The sequence below is a fragment of the Podarcis raffonei genome, chromosome 7, assembly GCF_027172205.1.
Source record: "Podarcis raffonei isolate rPodRaf1 chromosome 7, rPodRaf1.pri, whole genome shotgun sequence".
Lineage (NCBI taxonomy): Eukaryota > Metazoa > Chordata > Lepidosauria > Squamata > Lacertidae > Podarcis > Podarcis raffonei.
This window is the reverse complement of record NC_070608.1, coordinates 46,066,149-46,093,061: the sequence shown is the minus strand read 5'-3', so window position 1 is coordinate 46,093,061 and position 26,913 is coordinate 46,066,149. Positions and strand designations below refer to the sequence as shown.

The window sequence follows — 26,913 nt, the reverse complement described above, 5'->3', positions numbered from 1 at the left end:
TTCAGTTAGGCTTGGCTTCCCGCCATGTGCAAACCCAGCATTCTGGCATCATGCTCCCAAACAAGGCAGGATCATAAAACAAATTTTGAATTACAAATCCTGGTTTGTTTGGGAGCAATAACCCAGGGCACATCACAGGAAGCCAAGTTAATTGTTGCTTCCTGGTTTGTTTTACTTACTCACATGAAGGGAGGTTTGGACAAAATTATCTCTGTGTGACAGTGTGCTACTTAGTCACAACAACCCAGGCTAAACCAGGAATCCTAGCTTACCATGCATGACGTGTGAACACTTAACAGATTGTTTTTCCTGTATGTTGAGTTTCATGGCTGAGTTGGCATTTGATCTGTTCTGTAGCCTGTTTTTGGCAACTCCAGAACTTATTTGTTTGTTTACTGGGCAAAAGCAAAGTTCCCGTCTCTGCCGTTTCTTCCTCCAGGTGTCCTTGTAGACTTGGGACTTGAAGAAACTGGAGCAGCTTACCAACGGGCTGAAAAATATGTGGTGCGGCTAGACAATGATATTCAAACCAAGTTTGATGTTTTCATGAGACGGGTAAAACAGAATCCGTATACCCTTTTTGTGCTGGTGCATGACAATGCCCATGTGGATTTAACAAGGTAATTCCTTCAAAGTAAAGCATATATTAACAGTTAATATTATACTGTAGGCTTTCATTCAAATTGTAGGTGTAAGTATCAGCTCTTAGGTTTTTAGTAAGTTGAAACAAGTGCACCCGTCACTGCAGTACAGAATGAACCATATCTGTCAGACACCTTCCTGCCACATGCTGCTGTTAAGGACACAGGAAAATACCCAAAATGATTATGGCTCTACATGGTGAAAGGCTTGTGTTATGGAATATTGTAGATAAATGGCAATTGGATCACTTCCATAGCAGCTCCCTCATTTATACCGCCATGGGTTTCAAGAATCCTGCCCAGTGACAGTGGTATGCTCTGTTCTATCTGTACTATGTTTTGTTGCGACTGCCTGCCTTAAGACCAGATTTTGCAAAATGGGCAGAGTCATGGTGTTCATAGCATTAGGATGCTGACAATGGGTACCAGAGATTCAGAATAGGCCATATGATATGGCATGACCTACACTTTAAATTCCCCACTTTGGGGCCTGCATGCTGCTCACCTCTGCTTCAAACTTACTAGCTTTTTCTTTTCTTCCCCAACCTCCTGAAAAACACAAAACCACTTTTTATATAACTGGTACCACCAATTAGTAATTTTATAAAAAGGCACTGCACCACAAATATTTACGTGAAACCTTAATTTGTAGAGTGGAGTAGGGGACATAAAGCCAATATTTGTACACCAACCCCATGTTTAAGTAGTTCCTGATTCTTTGTGGCCTAAGTGACTTCTGTAGCTCCTGTTGTAATCTTTTTCTTTTTGTTTTGATCTACAGAACATGAAGCAGACATTAAAAATGAAATGTCTTGTTGCTTTTCCTAGTGCCATCTCAAGTTCTCTATCCCATGGGGAGCCTAGTCATGGACTGGCTGACAGAATGATAAATTGCAGAGAGGTACTTGAAGCTTTCAACCTCCTTGTCCTCCAAGTGAGTTCTTTCCCATACGCTCTTCAAACTCTGCAATCCAGAATCAGCTCCGCCAATGAGGTACACTGGATACAGTTAGGCAACATGGTAAGAGGTCTAAATGTTATAATAGCTTTTAGGAAGCTTTTATGTGCTTTTATGAGCATCTTTGGTCTTTGTCTCTGCTGTTATCATAAAGTGGGAATTGATTTCGTCTGCTGATCTAATCAAGTCTAAAGTCAAGCTCTGATGGCATCTAAGAAGGGATAGGATTCATATAATGCTCAACTTGGTTGCTGTCTCGCCTACAAATTGCTTCATATGCTTTGGTAAATCCCAGAAATTGGTTGTTAGTGGTGCCAACTTCATTTATTTTCTGTGATGTATAGCCCATCTTTAAACAGCCAATTGACATCCATAGAGTGCTTACAAAAGACTTCAAAAATACAAATATTATAGAACAACTAAAACACCCCACCACTGCCCTATTTAAATTAAGGGCCTAATTCCTCTGTCTCTTTACCCCAGCTAGTACTCACAGAATACAGTTGGTTTCTGGACTGAAGTCTTCTCTCTGGCCCAGCCCTCGCTTTGCTTCTCATGGACTTGATCGATCTTCAGCCACATTGCAGACTTCTTTCTGAAGAGAATCTTTCACTTTGGTCAGGACCACCACCCTGAAGACTGGCTTTAGTTTTCCAGCTGCTTGCTTGTTGGTCTCTCTACTTTCTTAAGCACAACTCTGGAACCTTCCACCCCTTATTGCACTTCTGGTCCTTCCCATTTTAAACTTTCTTCAGCCTCTCACACTCAGCTGCTTACCAGACTCCTCAGCTTCTGGAAGTCTCTGTCTCTTCAGTTATGCCTCCTCTTCTGTCTTTCCCCTTTAAGCTGTCCTCTGCTTGACTCCACCTCTAACAAATTATTTGACGCTTCATCTGGCTTTCTATGCTTTGTTGTCCACAGCCCCTGTGGCCACCTCACAGGACCCCCTTGATTTTACCCAAGAACTCTCAAAACACCAATTGGATTAGCCCCTTCTAATGGCTCTGATCACCAGTGACATTCTCTTCCAGTACAGTACTGCTAGCTGCCAAAGGTGTTTCCCTCCTTCCCAGCTTTGGCCACATTCACACCTTACATTTAAAGTGCTAAGATACCACTTCAAACAGTCATGGCTGTTTTGGGAACTGTAGTTTATTAAAGGTGCTGAGAATGGTTAGGAGTCCCCTATTCTACTTACAGAGTTACAATTCTGAGTGCCCTGTGAGGAGATTCTTAAACCACACTGGAAGGGGAATAGGGCATCTCCGAACAAATAAACTACAGCTACTAGAATTAAGCATTTAATCATAGTACAAAACATATCACCATTCATAAGACACTTAAATATTTGCATTAGAATAATAATAAATGGGTTTTTTTATACGTAGGATAAAAAACCTCCACCTCCAGCCAGTAAGAGCTCACAGCAACTTAAATGAATTAATAACTTTAAATGTTAGCAGTGTTTAAAAGCCAGGGGAGGGGGGAGGAAAGAGAAAGGTATTTGCCTTGCACCAAAAATGATAATGAAGTGGGGAGCAGAAATCCTCACTGGGAAAGCCTCACTTCACAGATAGGGTGCCATTTCCAAAAAAGCTCTCTCCCTGGTTGCCACCTGCCTTACTGCTGATATTGGGAGCCCCCAGAAAAGAGCCTCAGAGCTAGATTTCAGGTGACTTGTAAGAGGAGAAGATGGTCCAGCAGATACCTGTGTCCTAAGCCGTGTAAGACTTTAGAAGTAAGCACCAGCACTTTGAATTGAGCCAGAAAACAAAAAGGAAGACAGTGAAGCTGTTTCAAAAGAGGTGCAATATGAGACCATCTCCTGGTCCATGTTAGCAGTCTACTTGCTGCATTCTGAAATCATTTGAGCTTTGGGTCTGTCTTTGAAGACAGCCCTACATTAAACTAATTCCCTCATAAAGGGATTTTAGGGTAAACTAACTGATGTGGAGATCTATATAATCCATTATTTGGGACTATTATAGTTCTTCATTCAGCTACAGAATCTGTGGGCAATATGGTTGTGGCTGTATTGAACAAAAGTTATTTCAAACCTTGTTTATGAAGGGAAAAGGCCATTTATAAGATGTATGAACATAATGATAATTTTCAAGGGGAAGCGAAAAACACATGTTTTGTATATAGGACAAGTATACACTCTTAAGAATCACATTACTTGCACATTACTTATCTCTGTTTGGAGCAGGAGGAACTGAGCCAAGATGAGAAGCTGTATTTTGGCTTGAATGAATACAGCAAATCTCTGCAGTGGGGAATCACAAGCCCTCTTCTGAGATGTGATGAAACCTTTGAAAAAATGGTGAATACACTGTTAGAGAGGTAAGTGCTTTTGGAATAGTATTTAGCTAAGTCCATGAGTATGCCTGTCTAGAAAGAGGAATGTCTAATTCCCCATCCTAATGAGCAGTGAGCAGGAAAGGATATTCAGTCCTTAATAATAATATTAATAATATATTATTTATACCCCGCCCATCTGGCTGGGCTTCCCCAGCCATTCTGGGAGGCTTCCAGCAAAATATTAAAATACAGTAATGCATCAAACATTAAAAGCTTCCCTAAACAGGGCTGCCTTCAGATGTCTTCTAAAAGTCTGGTAGTTGTTATTCTCTTTGACGTCTGGTGGGAGGACGTCCCACAGGTGGGTGCCACTACAGAGAAGGCCCTCTGCCTGGTTCCCTGGAACTTGGCTTCTTGCAGTGAGGGAACTGCCAGAAGGCCCTCGGTGCTGGACCTCAGTGTCCAGGTAAAACGATGAGGGTGGAGACACTCCTTCAGATACATGCTATGGAATAATCTCCACTGAACATAGTGGGACTTAACCTCTGAATTGGATTGGATTGGATTAGACTGTGATGTTTAGGGTCTGTCTATAATTCTGCTAGCAGTATAGAAATGTATGCAAACACAGCGCTTATACGATTAATCATATAATTAAAATGAGAATACTTTTAAGAGTCCCAGGCTATGCCTCTTCCTTTTCTTTTGTCTGATGTTTGGACCCAACATCAGACCAGCACATACTAACTTGACTAATTAAAACTAAGCTGTGCTCTTTTCAAGGTACCCCAGGCTGCACAGCATGGTGATTCGCTGCTATCTGCTTATTCAGCAGTATTTGGAAGCACTGATGGCCCTCACCACCATAGCCTCCCTCAGGGACCACAGCACACCTGAGACTCTCAGCATAATGGATGACATCATCACTGCACCCGGCAAGGATAAGAATGGCCGTGGCCACATGCTTGTCATCAGGATTCCCTCTGTGCAGCTGGCAATGCTGGCAAAAGAGAGGCTGCAAGAAGCTCGAGATAAACTAGGCCTGCAGTATCGGTTTGAGATCATCTTGGGGAACCCAGCTTCAGAACTTACTGTTGCCAAGCACTTTGTGAAGCGATTAAAGGTTAGCTTAGGTGGCTTGTTTGCTTTTTTGTTACATATTACATAGAACTTACAGGTTTGCATGCAATAAGTGTACTCATGGTCATTTGTTGATGTGTGTTTAAATTTCCCATGGAGAAGAGACAATGTAATAAGCTACTTTTGACCGGACTCATTCAGATACTGCCTTACTGTACCGTGCTTTACAATGTTCTGAGTAAGCAAAAACAGACCCGTTACCATTGAACTCATGTGAAAGTCATTGGTGAATGATTTCATACAGTCCACTTGCAAAGAAAAAAAATACATAGTTGCAGGTGTTTTGAGCTATCATGTCATACATGGACTTGCTGAGACATCAAAACATTCAGGATTTTGCAAAATGAGACCAGTGCAACTGTGCTAGCAAAGGAGACCATGGAAAGTCTTGGGAGAAGTAACATGGGGAGAAAGGGGATATGGTGGACAAGAGTCAACAAATAGTGACAGAGTCAAGGATCTTCCCCTGCTGTGTACTCTTGCACAGTTGCAGACACAAAATCTAATGTTAACTTACAAACATGAAGACCCATTGTACAGATAGGGCACAGTATTGGGAATAGGATACTGACCCTATTTGCACATAACATTAAGCCAAACCATGGCTTAGTGCAGGCATAGGCAACTTCGACCCTGACCACTGGGCTAGGGATCATGGGAGTTGTAATCCCAAAAATCTGGAGGGCTGAGTTTACCTATGTCTGGCTTAGTGCAAACAGTGGCAGAGGAAGGTGTGTGTGGGCCGCCCTGGGTGGCATCACTGGGGTGTGTGTGACAAAATGATAAAAATATGACTTTAAAAAAATAATAATAAAATTGGGCTCACGAAACTTTTTAGTTCAGTCAACAAACGTAACAAAACACAGCTGGCACTGCGCGTCACACACTCTCCTGGGAGTGATGTGGTGGCTTGGGCGCTGCAGGCGTCGCGCTGCCTAAAACGGCAACGTGGGGCTTGTGTCTGCCCACCGCCTCTCCCTCAGCCGCCCTACAGCTGAGTGGGAGGTGGTGGAGAGGCTCCATGCAGCGCGCCCCACCCCTGGCTGCAGGACGCACACGCCACACCGGGCACCTGAGCCGGTTAGTCGCTGAGTGCAAATGAGCATATGTGTAGGTTCCTGGACTGAAGATTATGGCTGCTATGCTACTGAGGGCTAAACCATAGTTTGGCTTAGTGTTATGTCTGTTGGAAGGAGGCAATGGTAAAACCACACCTTCATTTTGCACCTTTAGGCGCCAGGCAAACACATTCCATTTTAAACAGGCCTTTGGTTGATTTGAATGACATCCTATGCCCTTTTAAAATGTGGGGTTTTTTGGAGTAGGGTTATTGGGTTGTTGTTTTTATTTTATGTATTATGTGGTTTTTATTATTTTGATTTTATTCTGTGAGCTGCTGAGACCTCCGGGTATAGGGTGGTATATAAAGTCAATAAATAATAATAGAGCAGTAGCAATGAAGTCTGGAGAGAAAGGCAGTGACTGCAGTACTGGGAGCCTTCTCGTTCGTGCTATGTTGTCACTTAGCTTAGTGCTATGTGCAAACTGGACTGCTAACTAGCTTGCATTGGTACGAGTGCTGGTGCTATAACGGCTTTTTGTAGACATTCATTGGATCAAACTCTTAGTAGAACAGGATGCATCATGCAGCTTTCTGTTCATAACAAGTAGCATTATGCAACTTACTTTTTTCTGTTAAAAACAAAATAATTCAGTGTTTAAAACACTGAAGAACAAAATGCTGTGTTCGCAAGTAATGAGGTACAAAGAGTGGATGGATTATCAATTTATCACTAGGGAAGAAGCCAGTTTGAAGATAAAGTAGTCTGTGATTTGGCAGCCAAAACTCCTATTCATGTCTTTTCCTCTCATTTCAGTCTCAAGTGATGCATCAGCCTGCACTTGAGACAGATAACCTGCTGTTACATACATGCCATTCAGGATGATTATACAGTGGTACCTTGGGTTACAAACGCTTCGGGTTACAAACACTTCGGCTTACAGACTCCGCTAACCCGGAAGGAGTACCTCTGGTTAAGAACTTTACCTCAGGATGAGAACAGAAATTGCACAGCGGAGGCAGCGGCAGCAGTGGGAGGCCCCATTAGCGAAAGTGGTACCTCATGTTAAGAACTGTTTTGAGTTAAGAATGGACCTCTGGAACGAATTAAGTTTGAAACCCGAGGTACCACTGTATTTTAGTTCATACACCTGAGCACAGCCAATGGAGCAGAATAATAGAAGCTTGTGATGTGCTCTTGAGCAGGGAGCTTTGTGAGTTCCCCCAGTGGGCACGGCCCAATTTGTATTATTTCCAGTTATGTGCTGCGCATAACTATATTATTTCCAGTTATGCATAGCACCAGAGGCTGAATTGTGTGGAGAAAGGAAGTAGATCTCTAATAGAAGAAATGGCTTCTGCCCCAGGTCAGAGAAAGGAATTAGTCACAGGCCTTTTCACAGTGGAAACTACCAAAAAGCCGAGCCCCATATTGACTCACTTATCCACTGAAGTATTTTAATTTCTGACCTATTCTTTTGCATCGAACGAAAATACTCGTGTGCAGAATATGTATGAGGGAGGCAGAGGTAAAAAACATTGGATAGAGAGCAGCAAATAGTAGAGGGGAAGCTGTTGTGGAAAGTTTCTTCCTTACTGTGCACACATGTTCAAGACAGCTTTTCTTAAGATAAACACCCTTGAAAGAGACTCCACCTCATTTTTATTGACCACTGGGTGTTGTTGGTTTGTGCTGTGTTTCTGCTTCTTATTTGAAAGTATATGTTCTTCTCAGAGCCGTAGCTACGGGGTGGGTTGGGGGGCTTGCCAGGTTTTTTTGCCCCAGGTCAATGCTCCAGCCGGTCACCATTGGGGCTCCAAGCCTCTCTCTCTTTGTGTGTGTGTACACAAATGCATGTTGTGGAGGTGCCAAACTGGGTGAAATAAAGCCTAGTTTGGCCCCAACTTCTCCTCTTCATTCAGATGGTCATGGTTAGATTCTTTAGCTGCAAATGTTAGCCATTATAGTAGGGAAAGGGAAGCTTTTTTCCAGCTTGAGGGCCACCTTCTGGAGAAAGCTTCTTGAGACCATATGCAGGCAGGGCCTGTAGTAAAAGTGAATTGAATTTTACCTTTGCAGAGTAGCCTGTTTCCTTCACAAGCATACATCCCTCATCCTACTCTACCCTCTATCCCGGCAAGTAAGAAGCATTATCAGAATTCAAGGACACATTCCAGCCAGGCAAAACCACTCAAGGGTATAAATTAGGGATGGTGAGGGGTGTGTCTTGGGACAGAGTATGTGACAGAGAGAGTCCTGCATTTTGTTATTTCCTTGAAAATACTGTACAGTTCCAAAGCCACATATACTTCAGCAAGCAGAGAAGGAGGAAATGCATACGGATTGCAGATATGGATTGTTTTAATCAGGAAATTTCAAAAATAAAAATGTACATTCTTGCAGCAAAATATCAAATAAAACTTGCCCAGTTATTTGGAACAGGTAACGAAGCACAATACAGCTTTAAACACATTGAATTGCAAGGAAAGAAAGTGGTCTACTGCTTAATTCATAGGCAGTGGTACCTCAGTACTCAAACGGCTTAGCTCTCGAACATATCAGCTCCCGAACGCCACAAACCCGGAAGTAAGTGTTCCAGTTTGTGAGCGTTTTTCGGAAGCCAAATGTCCGACGGGGCTTCCGCTTGAGTGCAGGAAGCTCCTGCAGCCATTCAGAAGCTGCACCTTGGTTTTTGAACAGTTTCGGGAGTCAAACGGACTCCTGGAACGGATTAAGTTTGAGAACCAAGGTACCGCTGTAGTAAGAAAGTATGGTGAACATTATAAGATGCAGTTGGAAAAGAATAATGATGGAAACCATGGAGGGGTGGAGGGAAGTCCAGTTATTCAGAGAATCCTGTGTATACATGATTATGATTTATTTGTGATGATAGTTGTTAAAGATAAAAATGAATATTTTTTTTTAAAAAAAGGAATTGCTCCTCACCCGTGCCAGCTATTCACAAAATAAATAGCACACACAGCTTCCTCCCTCCCCCATTCCAGCTGGGACTGCAGCAAAGGGTTAACCTATACCACAAAGCCACAGTCCAATCTGGCTTGCTGTCATCCCAGAAAAAATGAGCTTTGCAAGTCTGGTGTCCTTCAGAGAGATGCAACAAACCCGTCAGCATTCAGCTGGCCTCAGAGAATGACTTAATTTGAATACATATGCAATGGATCCCAAGCTTTCTTGTTCTTTTCTCACAGGCCTGGAGAGGAAATGAGCGGGAGGATTGGCTTCCTCATACTTACCAGGATTTAGAAGGTCTGCCTTGCATTGTTGTTTTAACTGGCAAGGATCCGCTAGGGGAAACGTTTCCCAGGTATGCTCCGAATTCTACAGTGCAAATGTTATTTCAAAAGCATCTTAAAATATATGCATAACTTCTAACCACTTATTTTACGTGATTATTTGCAAAGGTAACACTTTTTTAGTCTCTCGCACACCCTCATTGTAAAATGCACAATCTCATTGTGAAAATATATGTTCTTGACTGAAATGAATATTTCAATTATTTATTTGCTTATTCATTTCAAGGGTTTCACAATTATTTTATTTAAAAGCAGTTATTCTGCTTTTCAGCAGAGTTATCAGGGCAGTATGCAATTGTAAAGGGAATTGGGGGTTGCTCGTGCGTAAGGGGGCTGCTGCTCTAGGCAACGTTGTCTGGCTAAACCTTTCCCTGGCTGGACAGCCCTTTCTCCGTGGCTGTGTCAGTCACTGGCAGAATCCGTCAGTGGGCGTTTCCTGAACTTCTTCCAACATAAAAGCTCTTTGACGCCAAGTCTCCGCCTAGCCTCCCTGCGCGGAAGTCTTCTGCGCAGAGTGGGCGTGGCCAGCGGAGGTCCTGGGCTCTCCCCGCTGGTCTCTGTGGAAGAGTCTTGGAGCCATCTCTCCGAAGTCCTTCCCTGCTCCCCTTTCTTCCTGGTGTCACGCCGATTTCCTTCCCCAAAGGAAGTGTTCTCTCTCTTCCTGCATCGTTGGGGAGCCTTACATCCACTCTTGGCTCCGATGGCAGTTCCCTGACAGCAATCATGGTAATAAAACACTGATATCAAAAGTAGAAAATCACACTTGATTAACAGGAGCAGAACAACGGTTTTAAAAAATTCAACAGGGGCATGCTAGCCTTAAGGCTTTATTTAACTCTCAGCCTGGGAAAAGACCAGGGTCATGATTCACCTGGCCTGGCTGAGGCTCCACTATTCATTGCTACTTCTTCTGCAGGCCACAGGATACATGGATAGACACAGTCAGGCTTTTAAACACAGACTATAATGTATATGAAGGCTTTGACTCCGTAGCCAAAGCTTTATGTTGAATTTTTGCAAACCGTTGTTCTGCTCCTGTTAATTAGGTTTGGTTTTCTACTTTTGATATGAGGGTTTGATTACCATGATTGCATACTTTTATATTTGAAAAACTGCTGTTTTGGTCTTTTACATTCCGATTTGTGTGGTTGTGGAGCATGAGAAGCTGCAACGGAATCATTCTCAGACTCTGGGAATTATGGAAGAGCCACATCCTCAAGCTGGGGCAGTGTAGAAGGAGGGTGCTAAGGGCTCTTCCTCAAGTGGAGCTGTTGGGGTGCCATCTGAATTGGAGTCCTCCTCAGGCCAACACTGGGGCCTTGAAGAAGAAGAGAAGTTTGGATTTGATATCCCGCTTTATCACTACCCAAAGGAGTCTCAAAGCGGCTAACATTCTCCTTTCCCTTCCTCCCCCACAACAAACACTCTGTGAGGTGAGTGGGGCTGAGAGACTTCAGAGAAGTGTGACTGGCCCAAGGTCACCCAGCAGCTGCATGTGGAGGAGCCGAGACGCGAACCCGGTTCACCAGATTACGAGTCCACCGCTCTTAACCACTACACCACACTGGCTCTCTTGAGGCCAGGGGGGTTGGTACCAAGAAAGGGGGAAACATTTTGCTGTGTCAAATCAGAAAGTAAAAGACCGAAACAGCAGCTTTTTCCAAAAATAAAAGATCAAATGAAGACTCTATCCCATAGTTCTATGGATTCCCTCGTTCCCGCATTCCAGTCATCTGCTTTCTAGTGTAACTTGAGAAAGCAGTATGTTTCTTGTGAACTAAAAACTGCATCTCCTTTTTTCCAGTACAGGTTATTGATGCGTTTCAGAGTGCATGTGTATTGCTTAAACCACAGCCCAAAATGTTTTATTGAAATAATAATAATAATAATAATGCAATAATGCACCCCTTGTTAAATCCTTATATATTGATTTTCCAGATCCCTGAAATATTGTGATCTTCGGCTGATTGACTCAAGCTATTTAACTCGCACTGCCTTAGAACAAGAAGTGGGCCTGGCATGCTGCTATGTTTCAAAGGAAGCAATCCGAGGACCCATTGTAGCTCTAGACCTTAGTGAAAAGGAGCAGGAGAAGGCCAGTGTCAGTGAGAATGATACGGATGAGCTGCTGATTGACTTGGAGAGACCTCAGAGTAACAGCAGTGCTGTGACTGGAACTTCAGGTTGGCTGTGTATTTACCATTCCATACGGTCCTTGCTTGGGAATGAGTGTCCTTTTTCTTAGACATTGGACTTTGTGGAGGTGCTGAATAGTCAGCAGTTAAGCAAGCAGGAATGTAAGAAGCAATTTCAGTTTTTATAAGAGAAAATAGAAGAATGGGAATGAGGCATAGATCTCAGAGTGGGAAGGAAGACAAGGGGAAGATGGTATAGAGGGGAAGTGGAAAGGAAGTGATGTAAAATCAGACTTTTATTTATTGATTGATTTGATTTGATTTGTATACCACCATTCATCTGTAGAGCTCAGGGGGGTTCACAACATTAAAAATACAAGCTAAAAACACAAACTACATAATAAAAACAAGAAGAAACAAAACAACACAAAATAATAAGCTCCTTCTCCCCAACCCCTTCTGCAAACATATTTCAAAGGGTATAGGATGTTAATTAGCCCAAGGCCTGGTTGAAGAGGAACATGTTTGCTTGCTTCTGAAAGGTATTTAATGAAGGCACCAGCCAAACCATCCTGGAGAGAGTATTCCACAGGCGGGGAGCCACTGCAGAAAAGGCCCATTCTCATGTCACGGACCTCTGGTGGAGGAGGCACACAAAGAAGGGCCTCAGATGATGATCGCAGAGTCTGGTTAGGTTCATATGGAGAGAGGTGGTCCTTGAGGCATTGTGTTCCTGAACTGCCTAAGGCTTTATAGGTCAAAACCAGTTTGGACTTGAAACAAATTGGCAGTCAGTGCAGTTGTACCAGGATTGATGTAATGGCTTTTCCCATCATAGTGCTATATAAAAACAGGAGAAGCTGTGCGTGGTAGGATGCTCCTTTCTGGACTCATGGAGACATTTGAACCCTTTAACTATGATCAGTTAATGACAAATGTGGGCTATCCCTTTAATCATAATCAGGAGCAGATTAAAGATACTTCGGACATATCGCCAAACCATGGTTTAGCACAGGGGTAGGGAGCTACAGCCAGCCAGCATGCTTGGATTCTAATCTCCATGAGTTTGAGGGATGAGTTTGATAGGTGGATGGGGCATAGTAACGCCAGGTGGCCCGTTTTTACCTGTGTGGTTTTAAATCAGACAACGTGGGCAAAAAAAGTGTATGTTGCCTCAAGGCTTCCCTAGTGCCATCAGTCAGTCCTGCTCATCTGTCAGAGTTGGCCCGTCTTAGACCCTGTAGGTTGTTGCCTGTGTCAAGACAGTCAGGAATACAGTGATAGGGCCAGCCACACCTGTTAACACTTCAGCCAGTCATCAGACTTTTAAATGATAATTCTCAGATTTGTAGCAGAAGAAGATCTGGCTGGTTAGGTCTAATTCACTAACTCACCAACCATTTCATCTCCTGCCTTTTTGTGGTGTCCATAAACAGAATGAAGTCATTTACAGTACAGTGGATGCTCGGGTTGCGAACGTGATCCGTGGGGGATGCACGTTCGCCATCCGCAGCGGCGCGTCTGTGCACGCGCGGGTTGCGATTCGGCGCTTCTGCGCATGCACGACCCCCGAAACCTAGAAGTAACCCGTTCTGGTACTTCCGGGTTTTGGCTGGTCCATAACCTGAAAAAACACAACCTGAAGCATCTGTAAACAGAGGTGTGACTGTATAAATCTTGTAAGCAGAAAACGTGTGTGACATACTTTAGCTTACTGAGTGTTTTTCAGTTTCTTTCTTTCTTTCAGGTTCTATAGCAGAAAATGGTGTGAGCTCCTCCAGTGCTATGGACAAGTCTCAGAAGCTGCCGCCACCCCTGAACTTCCAGAATGTGGCCCAGAGTTCAGTTGATGAAGGATTTGCTGCCGGGGAGACCTTGAAACAAGAATGTGACTCTCTTGGCAACCAGGTAGCAAGCAGCACCACTTCTAAACTGTCAGCAGCAACCTCCTCCGTCAGCCAGTCATTCCGGTGGCCAGGCCAGTCTGTGAAAGAAGGCAAGGCTTTGCGGGTGTCCTTGCCCCGGACTGTGATCTTATCCAAAGCCGCCTACTGCCTTCTTGGTGCACAGAAGAGTGGGCAGCATCCCTTCTCCTCTTCTCTCTTGCCTCATGCCGATGTGTCTTGGGTGAGCTCTCTGAGGCCTTTGATACACAAGGATATGGCCAGTGAAGAGCAGTCTTTGTACTACAGACAGTGGACTGCAGCTCGACAGCACCATGTGGACTACAATAATCACGGGGATACCACCGGCGGCAGGAACTTTCACCCACGGCGGCTGCTTCTAACGGGACCTCCGCAGGTAATGTCCTCTTTGGGACTGTTGTGGCAGCTCTCAAATTTCAGGGTCATTAGGGGTGGGTCAAAATGTTTTAGCAGCTCAGAAGGGCTGGGCTTTAGGGTATAGAAAGGCGTGTTAGGATACACACAAGTGTGCCAGTGAGAGAAGTCAACTGTTTTACTTCCATGCTTCCTTATTCCTGTGCTTGCATAATCCTGCAAACCACTGCATAGAACACTTTGGAAAGTGAGAGCAAATCTGTGGGTTGACTTAATATCAGTAGCATATGACCTTACTTTGCTACTGAGCAAAGTAACTACTAGTGTGATCATTGTAGCAAAGGTTTGCTCTAGATTTACTTACAGTGGTTTGTTGGAGTGAAACAAACTATGATTCCTGGTTCAAATGTAATGCTAAGCCTCAAGCATCATGGCTTGCTTCATCCTCAAGCAGGTGATAGCGAGACAAAAAAGCCCAGTAAGCTGCCTATATGGTAAGCCACCAACTGGTTTACTGTGAACAGGGCCAGTATTGTATCACAGTATTGCTGTATCGGCGTTGCTGCAGAAGGGCAGCCTTCTTGAATTAGATATCTATCTAATTCTAATTCTTTCCCCCTTGATCACAATAAGATGATGTTGCATTATGTGACATAGGATCACATAATGCTCTCTCTGCAAAAGGACAAATACAAAAATGGGGACTTAAACTGCATAGTGACTGGTGATGGTTCTTGGGCCATGCTGGGCCACTTTAGCAGATCTTCAAATGAAAGTTCATAGCAGACAAAAATACTTCTCCGATTATACATTTTTCTGAGAGTTCCCTCCCCTCTTTGTTTAGGTTGGGAAAACTGGTTCTTACTTGCAGTTCCTACGAATTCTCTTTCGCATGCTGATCAGGTTGTTGGAAGTGGATGTGTATGATGAGGAAGATATTAATACTAGTAAGTACTAAGGTCCAGTTATAATTTCTTATGACCAGTTTTTTGTAAGGGGTGAAGCTTTCAGAGTGCCCTGGGAAGAGGGATTATCATTTTTTTAAATACTGCTATCAAAGATTTGTGTACCTTCTGTAGGAAATGTATACTTTTTGTGCATTCTGCAATTTGTACAAATGAGTGAATATTGGACTAGAAATGCATGAGTGTGTTAGACTTGCATTCTCCTTGTCCAACATTCTCCTTGATCATCATAAATAATGTACATAATGTAACTATAAAGAATATTTTCGACACAATTGCCTAGCTTTTAAAGTTGCTAAGTTGAACTGCCCAAGCTCTGGAGTTTTAAAACTATTCTTGGCCTTGTTTTACTCCTAGGAAAGCTACTATCTAGTTTGTTTAGGGTGCTGGGGATTATAACTTTGAGGGAAAGAATGTGCTTTGAATGTGCTTTAAAGATGGAATGTGCATGCAACCTCTCAGCCCCAGACCTTCATCTGTAAAAATGGGAGCGAGTTGTGAGTTGTTGTCAGAGCAGTTGTGACAGCAGCATACTGAAATGTATGTTGATGTGCCTGGAGAACTTAGGTAGTGGGAAAGTACTGTATAAATAATAAGATTTTGTTTGGTATCAGTATTCATAAGATTCCTTTTTCAGGTCATACAGAGGACAAAGAAATTGTCCAGCCTAGCAATGATCAGTGGCCTGATGTTGAAATAATCAGCAAAATGCCTTTTGACCTCAGTGTGCATGATCCTAAATATTTCCTCATGAGTCTGGTATATACAAACCAGCTACAAAGAATAAAACAAGGCAAGTGAAAACTGATTTTGCTGCTTTCTTCTTCCTAGCCATTTGAAACATTTTAGAAAGCAATTGATCTTTCAGTTCTGTTGTGAACATTTAAATAACTAGCAGGAATTGCCTTTGTTCCTTCATTGTCTCCGTCCACAGAACCAAGCAAAGAAACCAAAGCTGAGGAACACAGAAAGCGGGCTACTGTGTCTATGATGTTGACAAAGTATGCAGCTTACAATACTTTCCATCACTGTGAACAGTGCCATCAATATATGGACATAAACCCTTCAGCTCCGGTACGCAGGGCTTCAAGTCACACAACCACATTAACAATCGTTCATTTTATCTTGGGAACAAGTTAGAAACCTCTACAGATCTGCTGAAAAGCACCCAGAGATCTGCTGGTGGACCTTCTGATCTACCTTCTGCCAATCCTTGCTTTAGATCACTCTTTCAGAGTAGAAGACAAGAATGCTTCTAGTACAAGGGGTGGGGAACCTTTTTCCAGCCTGAGGTCCACACCCTATTCTAAGGCAGCCTCCTAAGGGCCACATGCTCCAGGGGTGGGCAGAACCAGAGGCAAATGTAGGCAGCACAATAAATGTGGATTTTTCCTTCATCTGCTAGGCTAGTTCTGTGTCAGGGACTGGCAGAACGCGGACGAGTGTGCACCAGGGCTGAAGGAGGGCTGGAGTATGACTCGGAAGAGGGAGTCAGTGATTTGTGGGGAACTGTTCCAGCCACAAGGCAAGGGTCAGAGGTAGGGGAAGCTCCAGAGCTGGAAGGTGGAGCACAGGTTGGGTTGGAAGAAGAGGAGAAAGAGGCAGGTCAGGCAAGTGAAGGGCCAGGTGCTTCCCCACCCTTTTCTGCACCACTGTCTCCCAAAACCAGGAAGGGATTGAAAAGGGATGAGCAGAGGACATTGCCATGCAGGCAATGTCTCAGCCTGCATGCACGCAGCCCATCAGGGGGAGGGACATAAACTGGTTGAGGGGGAGTGGTCCCCTGTTGCTGCAACTGCTCCATAGAGCACAGACCTGGGAATTGCTGCCCAGATGCTACATTGGGGGTGGGTCTAGAACTTTAGGAGCGACCGTATGTGTTATCTTGGACACTAAAGAGTTAACTATCTGCCATGTACATTCCTCTGGCTGGGAAGCACCCTTGACATTCCATCACACTCAGCCTTCTGCCTCTGTCCTCCATCCAGGTAAGCAAGAAGCATTATCAGGCACATTCCAGCAGGACTAAAGAGGGGTGTGACTCAGGAGGGTAGCTTTGGGAGAGTTCAGAGGGCGAGATAAAGAGATCTGATCTAGCAGAAATGCCTTAAAGCTTTACCAAATCCCAAATTGTGGATTTTTTAATGAGAAGCTATGATGCATAATGGTTTAAAATCAACATAACATTGTAGATCTTTAAAGGGCATGCAGGTTTGCTGAATTGTGTTCTGGGACCCGATCCATCTGTTCAGCTGTAAGATGTATTACTCTGCCATCGCACACATGCAGTGCAAGAGGTGTAAGGTGTACCTTGTCCATTGGCTTCCTTGCCCATCTGCTCTGCAACATTCACACAAAAAACCTTCTTCAGTTCAGAAAATGTGGTGGTGCTTCTCTTTTTCCATTAGTATGCAACGATGTGTAGAGTAACCAACTTGTACTAAACAACAGGAGTTTTAAAGCAGCCTGATGTAAGAAGTGAGAATGACAAATGCCCTATACTGTAACCTTGCAAATAATAAAACTGTAGAAGACTGAGCCACTGTAGCTGTGTTCCTAGACTTAGTAGATTATTTTCTGTGCAAGATTTATCCAACTGTGTTGCCCACACTTGTGGAATTGCATTGGCATGTGGCCTCTCTAGTAGGTTACAATTTCTTTCTCTTCCTTGCATGCAGATGTCTGACTCCACCCTACATGCATTTACATTCTCATCCTCAATGTTAGGAGAAGAGATCCAGCTTCATTTTATCATTCCCAAATCCAAAGAGAGCTATTTTGTCTTCAGCAAGCAGGGCAAGCATTTGGAAAGCATGCGGCTTCCTCTTGTATCTGATAAGGTGGGTGAAATCTGTCTTAGCTATGTAAAAACACACCCTGTTGTAGCATAATATTTCAGTATAGCTCAGCTCTGAGAAACTGATCTAGAGTCTGAAGTTAGTTCCCCTCTACATTGCTCCGCCCTCTCAAGAATCACAAGCATCTCTGGCCATAATGTAAGCCTTGAGTTACTATGGGCCATGGATGACTAGGTCTTCACATCAGTAGAGTTACCGCAACCCAACGAAGCTACAAGAGGTGCTCAAGTGAATCCACACCCCTCACTCTTGCTGCATATTGTTAGAAGCTTGCTGATCTTCTGCTTGTTGTTCTGTCGTGAATTTTATATTATATATACACACACACACACACACACAATCTTTGGCTTCATGGATAAATTCATATGCCACATTCCCAATGCCCCAAACTGCGCATTGGAAGATTAGGAATATGCTCTTAGCTCATGAACATTCTCTTACAATCTCTCATGCATGGGTTCCATTTCATTTCCTAGTTTGCATGACCATAGTTTGTTGTGACATCCAAATTAGGAAAATTCTGGTTAATAGTAAACAAAATTGACCCCAAAGCCGCTTTAAACTATACATTTCATCATCAAGGTATGGAAGTAATTCCTGTTAGCTCTAAGCATAGCTTGTCTAATTTGGATCTCATTGTGAGAAACTAGAGGATGCAAACCAGGAAAGGGAAGAGGAGTCCCATGTCTAGAAGGGGTAAAGAGGACAGATAAGGGAGCTTGCTTGCCCAGCACCTGTTTCTAAGCTTCCAAACTGTGGTTTGGAGCACTGAGAACCTTACCTAGTCCAGCATGTGTTTCCCACAGTGCTCAACTAGATGCCTGTGGGAAACCCATAAGCAGGATATGAGGACAATAGCTCTCTCCTGCTGTTATTCCCCAGTGACTAGCAGTCAGTGGCATGCTGCCTCTGACTGGTGGTAGAACATACTCATCATAACTACCGTATTTTTTGCACCATAACACTCACTTTTTTCCTCCTAGAAAGTAAGGTGAAATGTCTGTGCGTGTTATGGAGGAAATGCCTACGGGTGGCATGCCTACGGATTTTCCTCCTCTAAAAACTACGTGCGTGTTATGGTCGGGTGCATGTTATAGAGCGAAAAATACGGTAGTAGTCATTGACAGCCTTAATCTCCCTCTATTTGTCTAATCCCCTTTTAAAGCCACCACTACATCTTCCATAGTTCAACACTGGGCTTTGTAAAGAAACACTTCTTTTTGACGTAAGATGTCAGCTGCAAGTGAAAACTATTATTAATGTTAGCAAAGGCCTATCAGTATGACAGACTATTTTAACACACACACACCCCTCAAATGTTATTGATTGCCATTCCTTTACAGAATGCTGTGGCTCTTTTTAGTTGTCATTGAAGCAAGCTACTTCATTTTAATTGAAAGCACGAAGTGAGAGCAAAACAACTTTCTCTCTGTTATGTTGTGGCCTGCAGAGTTTAGGGAACGGGCTAATTTTTTTTACCCAGCCTTAGCAGACCCATCACTGTTTGCTATAGAAGTCAGTTGGAGTAATTAATTTCTGTAGGAAGAGGATGGGACAAGTGAGAAATATGAAGAACCCTCTGATTGGCAAAGTTTGGTCTACCAGTGTGCATGTTCTCCCTACAAGAAAGTTGGGTATATCACCTCAGAAGCAAAGAGAGATGTGTTGTGCCCAACATATATGAACTCTTCTTTTCTCTTGTGCTGCTAACAGAACATGAATACAGTAAAGAGTCCTATTTTCACTCCTTCAAGTGGACGCCATGAGCATGGCCTCTTGAATCTATATCATGCTATGGAAGGCATCAGCCACCTCCATCTGCTTGTGGTGAAGGAATATGAAATGCCACTTTATCGCAAATATTGGCCCAACCACATCATGCTGGTTTTGCCAGGAATGTTCAACAATGCTGGAGTTGGTAAGCGTTTATATAGTCTTATAACTTTTTGATTCTAAACATACCAGTTAATGACATGGAAACATAATTACAGGGAGCAGTATCCAGTTAGCATTAAATGGGTAAGTAGTGAAGAGATTTCTTTGTTGTTTATAATTCTTCTCTTATCTATGCACATGCAGGCACTTTCCCTCCCTCCCTCCCTTTATTCTCTTTGATTTCCACTACAATTTCACTTACATGTACTGTTCTGTATGGCATGTTAATGGACACATCTAAGATGGTCTTGCTCACATTGGGTATTTGGTGTTTGTTGGCAGTTAGCAAAATGTGGGGGGAATTTTGGAAGTTAGGAAGTTTTGATAATATTTTTGTTTGTTGGTTACATTTCCTGCATTTCCTCCAGACAGATAATGGTAGCATACATACAGTACTTCTCCTCCCACCCCCCCACCCCAGCTTCTCCATTTTATCCCCACAACAATTCTGTGAGGTAGTTTAGGCTGAGAGATAGTGACTGACTAAAGCTCAGCTTGTGAGCTTCATTAGGAGAACTGAAATTGTGCAGAATGCTTATTCCAGAAATCTGGAAGTAAAATCCGGCCACTCTTCTAGGTTCATCTTGGGGCCTCCCAGTTTAATTCATGACTACATGAAGAATAAGATCCCATAATTCAGCTTCACTGAATATTTTCAGAGATTCGAATACTGTTTAAATATATTAGTATAGCTAAAGCTTTGGCAGTGCTTTAGAATTTAGTGGACCTAGCATGGTGACTTCCTCTTCAATGCCATGCCATATGGTGGTTCTTTGACCTTAGAAGACATGATTGACTCTGCAGCCAATACTCATTGGATAGTCGGCCAGTTTCCCATTAGTCCTAGCTTCAAAGTCTGTCTCTGGACCATTTCATAAAGCATAATTGCACTTGATTCCTACCCCTTAGTGTTCATAAAAGCCATTCTCCATACTGTCTATTTTCACAAACTTCCAACTGTTATGTGGAATTTAGAGGTCTCTGTTTCCCCCAAAATGGTAAAGTTCTATGCTACATGTTTTCAGGTGCTGCCAGATTCCTTATTAAAGAGCTTTCTTACCATAACTTGGAGCTGGAGAGAAATCGCTTGGAGGAGCTAGGAGTCAAGCGTCAGTGTGTCTGGCCATTCATTGTGGTTATGGATGACTCTTGTGTCTTATGGAACAGCCATGTCATCCAAGAACAGTTCAGGTAAGTCAGTGTCTCAAAATTAGAGACTAGGAACTATAGCAGAATCTTGGATCACTACACTGTTAGCCCCTTCACACATTATCCATGCTTTGACGGGGCAGCAGTGTTGGGTGATGTTGAGATAAGACCAGCAGCAGCATGGCCAAACTGCCCCTTCTCACACGTGTAACTGGATAGCATGTGTGTTTCTTGCTGATTTGATTTGCAACACTGCTCTGTACTTTTAATATATCTAGTATTTCTACGTTCTAGACCTAGTTTTTTAAAGATGAGCAACATGAAAAAGAGACTAAGAGTATAAGACTGATAATTCCATGCAGCCTAATATCTCTTAAAGCAAGCACAATAATTTCCAAACAACCCTGTGAGGTACAAAGCTGCAGTAGAGTCAGATTGCTTGGTCATAATTTGTTCCTCTGAGTGGAGTTGTGATGCAGTACAATAAAAAATATTTTGCGTTTCATAGTCAGTCCATGGATCAAGGATCAACGAGTAAAAATGTGTCTCTGAAGAGCGTTCTACAGCACATTGAAGCCACACCAAAAATTGTCCATTATGCAATACTGGGCATTCAGAAATGGAACAGCAAACTGAATTTCAGAGCTCCCAAAGCTCCTTTCTCCAGGTGCCACATACATGACTTTATACTACTCAACGTAGACCTGACCCAAAATGTGCAATATGATCTAAACAGGTAGGAAAATGCAACCCTTTTGCTGTCAGATGCTATACTAATTTTGAATGTACAGGTGTCAGTGAGGCTTAAAGGAAGCCAACCCAGTAAAGAAAATAAGCTGAGTTATTTCTGAGATTGTAGTTCTGCCATATACAAGTTGGTGGCTTGAACACTAGATTGAAAATAATACAGGTGTCGACCATTTTAGGTGTGTCCAATTGACATGAGATCAGCAATGCGTGGTTCCTTTTGGACCTGGAAGAAGGCAAAACGAGGTCAAAGCAAAGGCGGAACAGGGATGGGAAGGGGAGAATGGGTTGGGGTGGCAGGAGGCAGGAATGGAAATGGCCACCACTTGTATATGAAACCAACAAGAAATGGAGGTGGCTGTGTGTGTGTGTGTGTGTGTGTGTGTGTGTGTTTTGTGTTTTTTTTTTCATTTAGGGCATTTTAGTAGGACTCCAGTTGGACCAAAGTATACAGTCTTTGAGACCTTTCCCAGCACAATCCCCACTGAAATAGGAGCACAGATAATCACATTTTAAAATGCCATATCAAGGACAGTTTGCACATGTGCCTTAAGCTGATTAGCCAAGTGTCTTAATATGTTTGTTTGACCTATTTAGAACCTGAAGGGACAGAACAACTGGTGATTGAAAGAGCAGCCTCTGACCGCTGTGAATATGATTTTTTTATTGATTTGGCCCTATACAGACACATTTAGAATTCAGAAATATGGTTACTGTAAAGCTTTGACTTAAGCTATTTCCCTGTAAAGGGCAGGCTCACAGCATGGTCTGTGGGGAGCCTTGGGGAGGCCCAGTTTCAAATCCCCACTCAGCCATATAGCTGGTACCAGTCACTGTCTTTTGGCCTGAAGATAAAAGGGAAGGATAAAGAACTATGTATGTTGACTTGAGTTGATTGGAGGAAAATTGGACTTTAGATGTAATACATTAAATATAAATATATTAGTGCAGAAATGCCATTTTTTCAAGAAAAGTGTGAATTTAACCCCTACAGACATGCTTCTGTGGAGCTGTCCCTTTCTCCATTCTTCCCACTTTCCATACTGGGCAGCTTCCAGGTGGTAACCTGAGACAAAAGCGTGTTATTCCTTCCTACTATAACAATCCTCCGTTGTCTCAGGCTACCACCTGGTAGGGGAGGGAAAATCCATATAGTGTGTGCTGTTGCATTTAAGAAATTCCAAGTCACTAGTCAGGTGAACCATCTATATGTGTGACTGCAAACGCCATTCATGAGGAACAACACTTACAGATAAGTGTTTTTGTCACAATTTAGGATTATAGGAGAGTTGGTTTCAATATAATTTATGGTAAGTAATCAGAAGGTGCATACCATGAACTAGAGATCAGTGACTTGAACAAATACATGACCGGTTAAGTAAATCTGTATCCATTTTTTAGGTATTTCTGTGAAGATGTAGATTTTAATCTGAGAACAAACAGTAGCGGCCTGCTTATCTGTTGCTTTAACAACTTCAGCCTCATGAAGAAACACATCCAGGTTGGAGGTCAAAAGGACTTTGCCATTAAGCCTAAAATCATGGTGAGTACCATCGTTGAACAATAAGAAGAAAACAAAACAGTGCCTTTGCTTTCTTCAATGACAACAGTTTCATTTTACCTCATAAGAAGAAATGAAGAACTCTGATGGATCAGGCACAGGATCCATCTTGGTCAGTATCCTGTTTTCACAGTAGCCAACCAGATGCCTATGGGAAGCCCGCAAGCAGGAGGACCCAAGAGCAACATTGATCTCTCTCCACTTGTGATTCCTAACAACTGGCCTTCAGAGGCATACGACCTGCTTGTGGTGAAATCTCTGGTGAAGGGAGAAGATTTTTAATAGCTGAGTGATTAGCTATCTCAAGGGGAAGCTGTTTTGGCTATTGGAGCCTCCTAATAATGTACTCTGAGGGGTTTGCAGGGGAGCAAATATAACTTGCAAGAATTAAAATGCATTATTTGACTCCTATGTATACTAATCTATTTGATACTTGAAACTGTAATCCAGGTCTGCATACAAATCCTGGCTTCCAGTCATAACCTTTTTTATCTGTTTTAGGTGAATGATAAAGGCAGGCACACACCTGTTTGGGGGAAACTTGATGATTCAAGGTGTTTCCTTTCATGTTGGCATATTGTTTTAAGAGCATGTTTCTGTCCTCCCAAACACTGACTCCTGACTGCTTGTGCTCTGTCTGTGAGCTCATTGGTGGTGCTAGAAGCTAATTGGAAGGTCCTTTGTAGGGCGGTGGGGGGGAGGTGTCTTTATAGCATGTCATAAGCCCATAAATTGGGGGTGGCAAACAATATCTGGCATGTCATAAGCCCTAAATCGGGGTGGCAAACAATATCTGGAGACCCTAGGTTCTTCACTCCTTTCCTACATATTAGGGGCATGGGTGGTGCTGTGGTCTAAACCAGTGTTCCCCAACCTTGGGCCTCCAGCTGTTTTTGGACTACAATTCCCATCATCCTTGACCACTGGTCTTGCTAGCGAGGGATGATGGGAGTTGTAGTCCAAAAACAGCTGGAGGCCCAAGGTTGGGGAACACTGGTCTAAACCACTGAGCCTCTTGGGCTTGCTGATCGGAAGGTACAGATCCCCACGACGGGGTGAGCCCCCATTGCTCTGTTTCAGCTCCTGCCAACCTAGCAGTTTGAAAGCATGCCAGTGCAAGTAGATAAGTAGGTATCGCTGCAGCGGGAAGGTAAATGGTGTTTCCATGCACTCTGGTTTCCGTCACGGTGTTTTGTTGCGCCAGATGCGGTTTCGTCATGCTGGCCACATGACCCGGAAAGCTGCCTGTGGACAAACGCCACATTGGGGCGCTCATTTTGAAAGCAAAATGAGCGCCCCAACCCCATAGTCACCTTTGACTGGACTTAACCATCCAGGAGTCCTTTACCTTTACATATTTCCATTGGCCTTAGTTTGTGACGTTTCATTCTGAAACTAAATTTGTTCATTTTTTTATTTTCTCTCTTTTTAATTAATAGTGGCATTCCCAGTGGGGCTCTGGGAATAATTTAACAGTGAGGCATCTCTTCTTATGTTGTAGTCTGTTAATTTAAAAAATGCTAAGCAAATGGCTTAAAAGACAACAAAGGCCCTGTCAACAGGGTTAAGCTACTAAAGATGGGATACATCAAGGGGGTGTGAGCCTTTGAGGACCTTTATGTGTGCATACTAGACCTCTGTTCCCCATACATCCTAAACCAGGCATGGCCAAGCTTGGCTCTCCAGATGTTTTGGGACTACAACTCCCATCATCCCTAGCTAGCAGGACCAGTGGTCAGGGATGATTAAAATTGTGGTCCCCAAACATCTGGAAGGCCAAGTTTGGCCATGCCTGTTAAACCATTGCTTCTTGAGCCTCCTTTTTGCTCTCCAAGGCTGTCCTTACTCACTTCCTGATTCCCCAACAGCACACAGCTTACTGCAGTCTTCCCATCTGTGTAGTCGTCATATGTAGCAGAACATTCATTGCATAGCAGGGCAATAAGAGAAGTTAAGAAATCTCTTCAGAATTGACTCTGGCCTTTTCTACCTTGCCTGGTCTCAAATGACATGGCCACAGTCTTCCCACCCTTGCACCCAAGTACTATCTTAACCATTGCTCTGCTGCCAGTCGTTGGGCACATAACCAAAATGCAAAAATATCCAACTCATTATATTTAGTGTATACTGTAGCTGTGTATATTTTGTGTGCTGCCTTCGCACCTGTTCATAGCAGTCAGTACATGCTTCTGAGGAGCATAATATAGCTGCATGGAGGCCTCTAGTATTAGCCGGTATTTTCTTGAAGTAATGAAAACCTTGTTAAAACTCCAGAGAGTAAGTGTTCTTCAAGTCTTATGATTCTTCTCAAGTTTGGCATTGGCACACGTTATCCTCAGGCAGCTGCCTGGTGATTGAGATGCTGCTCATTACATTTCACTTTTATGTATATTTCCTTCACAGGTATCTGAGAGCTTGACTCCCATAATGCCTCTTCAGTATGTCTGTGCTCCAGACAGTGAGCACACACTCTTGGCAGCTCCAGCTCAGTTTCTCCTGGAAAAGTTTCTTCAACATGCCACATACAAGCTTTTCCCAAAGGCTATCCACAACTTCAGAAACCCTGTATTAGCGATTGACTGCTATCTGAACATTGGGCCTGAAGTATGTATCTATGAATCTTACCAATACTCAACTTTGGAAAGGGGGATTCCAGTCCTTTAAAAAACGAAAGATTGCAAGGCAACTGTGCCGTGATTTTCTTAGGTCATTAGTTTCCGTTTATGTTGCTGATGTACTGATACTGTTGTATTCAGTTGCTACAACCGGGGACCCATGAAAACTGACATTAGTTGCTCATACATTTCTACTCCTGCCCTTTTGTAGGCAGGATGATGCTTTTACATTTTTTGTGGACTACTTCAATATTTTATTTTATTTTATGCAGTTACTCCTGAGTTGACTGTTTAGATGTTGGGGGTAGTAACTGCAATTTATTCACTGTTGTGGTGATGTTCCTGTTGGTAAGTTAGAGCATAAAACTTTAAAGAAAAAACAACAACTCAAACAAATATAACCATTTTTTCTCATTTCTGATTTAGGTAGCTCTTTGCTATGTCAGTTCACGGCCGCACTCTGTCAATGTCAACTGTGAAGGGGTATTTTTCAGTGGACTACTTCTATATCTTTGCGACTCCTTTGTAGGAGCAGATTTTCTTAAGAGGTTCAAGTTCCTGAAAGGTAATGTGATTTCTGTTCTGACCTTTTGTGTCTAGTGCTTGCTTAATGGTTTTCTAGCAGAGTAGATTGGGATGGCATTGTCCTTACATGCAGGAATTGTAAAGCTCGTTGCAGGGTAATGGCAGGTGATATCACCATCCATGCCTGCTTCCTTTTTCTCTGGGGCCTTTTAGAACTGGGAACCATGGTAGTTGGCAGGAGCCTAAAAGACTGGTGGGAATATCGAGGCTCTGCAAGCCAAATCCATTGCAGACACATCTAGGGAAGCACAATCTCCTGGCAACTCAGGAAGTATCCCTTTTGTGAGTTAGTTAATTTGAGTTGCTTCGTTACTTGTAACTACTTTTTTGTACTTTTTTCTAAGGGTAGAAAAAACATTTGATTGTTCCACTTGCTTTTGACGCCTGGTTAAAGGTGAAGTGGGAATTCTTCTTACAAATATGGTAAAATATTAGTAAAAATGCATGTTAGGCCTTTTAATGTTAGGTATAATATGGTTACTTAACTCCCATTTAAGACTTGGCATTACAGTTGCAACTGGAAAAGCAGTTCCACCTTGTTGGAGCTTGATCGTTTTACAGGTTACGATGACAGACCGTGTTTGAAGAAACATCACATTATCACTAGTGGCATATTATGGGCAATCTTATGATTAACGGTGTGGTGGCTTTGGCTTTCTTAGAAACAGT

At 43.0% G+C, this 26,913-nt stretch overlaps 1 protein-coding gene across 1 annotated transcript in view; it reads left to right on the top strand.

Moving 5' to 3' along the window:
• Nucleotides 1–26,913, top strand: part of GREB1L (GREB1 like retinoic acid receptor coactivator) — a 158,256-nt gene that overhangs the window by 127,104 nt on the left and 4,239 nt on the right. Inside the window, exons 18-34 of the mRNA XM_053396415.1 lie at nucleotides 440–620; nucleotides 1,470–1,662; nucleotides 3,809–3,942; nucleotides 4,684–5,023; nucleotides 9,311–9,426; nucleotides 11,354–11,598; nucleotides 13,298–13,851; nucleotides 14,674–14,776; nucleotides 15,432–15,587; nucleotides 15,729–15,868; nucleotides 17,473–17,634; nucleotides 19,366–19,570; nucleotides 20,613–20,778; nucleotides 21,245–21,472; nucleotides 22,885–23,026; nucleotides 25,448–25,648; nucleotides 26,086–26,224. Coding sequence (XP_053252390.1) covers nucleotides 440–620; nucleotides 1,470–1,662; nucleotides 3,809–3,942; nucleotides 4,684–5,023; nucleotides 9,311–9,426; nucleotides 11,354–11,598; nucleotides 13,298–13,851; nucleotides 14,674–14,776; nucleotides 15,432–15,587; nucleotides 15,729–15,868; nucleotides 17,473–17,634; nucleotides 19,366–19,570; nucleotides 20,613–20,778; nucleotides 21,245–21,472; nucleotides 22,885–23,026; nucleotides 25,448–25,648; nucleotides 26,086–26,224 — 3,405 coding nt within the window. The remainder of the gene's footprint in view (nucleotides 1–439; nucleotides 621–1,469; nucleotides 1,663–3,808; nucleotides 3,943–4,683; nucleotides 5,024–9,310; nucleotides 9,427–11,353; nucleotides 11,599–13,297; nucleotides 13,852–14,673; nucleotides 14,777–15,431; nucleotides 15,588–15,728; nucleotides 15,869–17,472; nucleotides 17,635–19,365; nucleotides 19,571–20,612; nucleotides 20,779–21,244; nucleotides 21,473–22,884; nucleotides 23,027–25,447; nucleotides 25,649–26,085; nucleotides 26,225–26,913) is intronic.